General features: G+C 39.5%; 1 protein-coding gene across 1 annotated transcript; it reads left to right on the forward strand.

Annotated features, from left to right (window-relative positions):
- Nucleotides 1-214: 214 nt before the first annotated feature.
- LOC139875666 (uncharacterized) lies at nucleotides 215-1,057 on the forward strand. The gene is made up of 2 exons (XM_071862982.1): nucleotides 215-547; nucleotides 1,031-1,057. The coding sequence occupies exons 1-2, from the start codon at nucleotides 215-217 to the stop codon at nucleotides 1,055-1,057; spliced, it is 360 nt and encodes a 119-aa protein (XP_071719083.1).
- The last annotated feature ends 1,304 nt before the right edge of the window (nucleotides 1,058-2,361 follow it).

Below are 2,361 nucleotides of genomic sequence, written 5' to 3' on the forward strand. Positions count from 1 at the left end.
ATCTTGAAGATAAAAATTGAATCTTTTTCATTTGGTTTTGGGTTTTTATTCTATTTAGTTGATTAGTTTATTCCGTGTTTACAATATTATATTGTTTGGACATTGTTCTTGATCAAATTTTAATCTTTTTTGTTTAATAATGCACCTTTATCATAATCTTTATTTGATTTTTGCAGAATAAGTTTGAATGTATTGAATCTTGATATCTGTAAGTATGGGTAGAGCAAAAGGAAAAAAGTTGACTTTGATTAACAATGATGAAGAAGAAACAATTCCTGCCCCAAAAAGAAGGGGTAGACCTCAAAAACCATTGGTGGATGAAATCGATGATTTCGAAAAGATTGAAGATGAAGAGAATCTAAATGTGAATGACGTTGAATCGAATAAAGATTTGAAGGTAATGGAGAATGGGAAAAGAAGAAGACGAAACAAACAGTTGACAGAGGAGGGCGATTTGATTAAAAAGGAAAATGGTGTCGAAAAAGTAAACGCTTTTCGACATACGGGAAGTAGAAGGAAAGTAAGCCTCGCAGGGCTGCTGAAGCAGGTTTCGAGTGCGAATGATATCATGTTGTTAATCTGTTTCTATTTGTCTTGTTTTTTGCTGTGTACTTTCTTGTTTATTTAAAAGAAAATGCATAATGTGTTCCATTTTTTAATCTAGTAACTAAATATTTAGTGTATCACATTTTCTGGTTGTTAGATATTTATGTTCATGATAATGATAACATTTTTAGCTTCATTTGAAGTAGTATTTGGATTTAGCTTTAACACGGTAAGAAAAAGTTTCGTATGACACAGGGTATGTAGGTCTTTGTGAAATGACTAAAATACCCTTTCGTAATAACCGATGACTTTAATCAGTAGCATCATATGTTACTTAAGGACAATACTGGACTAATAGGTTAATTCATGCAACGATTGATACTTGTAACACCTGTTGTTGCTTATAGTTGGTCCTGTAGTTCAACTATGTTTTTGAGTATAGTTTTTTTTTTTTTTTTGAGTATAGTTTTGTTTTTGAGTATAGTTCAACCATGCACTACCGATGGGATAATGTTAAAACGCCATATAAAGTTTCTCCCTAGCAGTGCATTATATCGTGAAGTTGAACGAACCACATAAAAATCGACCAATTCACGCCTGATCATCTGCGGGTTCCTGTCATCCGCAAGCTCTATCATTAATTCTATTCGGGCTAGCGGCCACGAGTTTTCTCCAGAGAACCCTGATAGCGTAATATCAGGCTGACGTAACTGCGCTTTGACTTCTGCCGGAAGGAAACGATAACAATGCTCATACATAATATCGACACCGCTGCCAGTGTCAACATGCATGCGCTTAACCTGGATTCCGCAACCGGGGATGCGACACTTGATGATAATTGGCTCATTAATAGAATCAATTGACATTACAGGAGGGAAAGTGATCGGGAGAAGCTCCCAATCCTGATGATCGTTGTACTTTCTCCGCTGGCTGATTTTCTCTGCGTCAACCATGTTAATGGTTAAGTCGGCATTTTTCGCTTTGTCAACTTTCTGCCACGCGAAAGTCTTAGACTTCGAAGCCTCTTCTGCGGCCTTTCCCTTGTCCTTTTTAGGTGGTTTTAGATGATCCAATTTGCCCGCGCGAAGCACTTCCAGAACCCGTTCCATCAAGTTTTTACACCGATTGGTGTCGTGACCATAATCGTCATGAAATTCACAATACTTTGTTTTGTCCCGCTTGCCAAATTCTGTAAGCGGAGTTGGAACCGCGAAGGTCGCGCATACTGGCTCCGTTGCCAAAATTTCCTTGGGCGTTTTGGACAAACTTTTGAGTAGCGCATAGTTCTGATTATTGATGCCGCGCTGATTATTGTTTCGATAATTGCCACTTGATTTCCCTTTATCATTCCTGATAGGACCACCGCTAGGATACCTTCCGCGAGAGTTGTTACCACGATTTTGATCGCGCGAACGATCATCATCGTCCTTCCTCTCGCTGCGTGTGCTAGCTGTTGGAATATCATTATCTTCGCCACTCCGCATATAGTCGTGGCATTCATTAAGCGCCTCAGCATAAGTTGTTGGGACTGTATGGCGCAGACGCCTTACCAGTGTTGGATGACGTTCTGAGTTTATACCATGTATGAGTCCGGAAATCTGTTGCTCTGGTTTGAGATCTGGTATACGCAGGCACTCATTAGTATACCTTGTGAGAAATTCGCCCAAAGATTCCTTGGACTTCTGCACGATGTCATGGCATTCAATGTGAGTGCGCTTGCGTGGTCTCTGATTCTGATATTGCAGTAAAAACTTTGTCCGCAGATCCATAAACCCGGCAATACTACCCGCCGGCAACTTATTAAACCACTCACGA

The sequence above is a fragment of the Rutidosis leptorrhynchoides genome, chromosome 11, assembly GCF_046630445.1.
Source record: "Rutidosis leptorrhynchoides isolate AG116_Rl617_1_P2 chromosome 11, CSIRO_AGI_Rlap_v1, whole genome shotgun sequence".
Classification (NCBI taxonomy): Eukaryota; Viridiplantae; Streptophyta; class Magnoliopsida; order Asterales; family Asteraceae; genus Rutidosis; species Rutidosis leptorrhynchoides.

What these genes read in the sequence shown, in the direction of transcription:
- LOC139875666 (XM_071862982.1), top strand. Translation starts at nt 215, where the DNA reads ATGGGTAGAGCAAAAGGAAAAAAGTTGACTTTGATTAACAATGATGAA. An exon ending in TCGCAGGGCTGCTGAAGCAG is followed by an intron (nt 548 to 1,030) that starts GTTTCGAGTGCG and finishes TTTTGAGTATAG; the next exon opens with TTCAACCATGCACTACCGAT.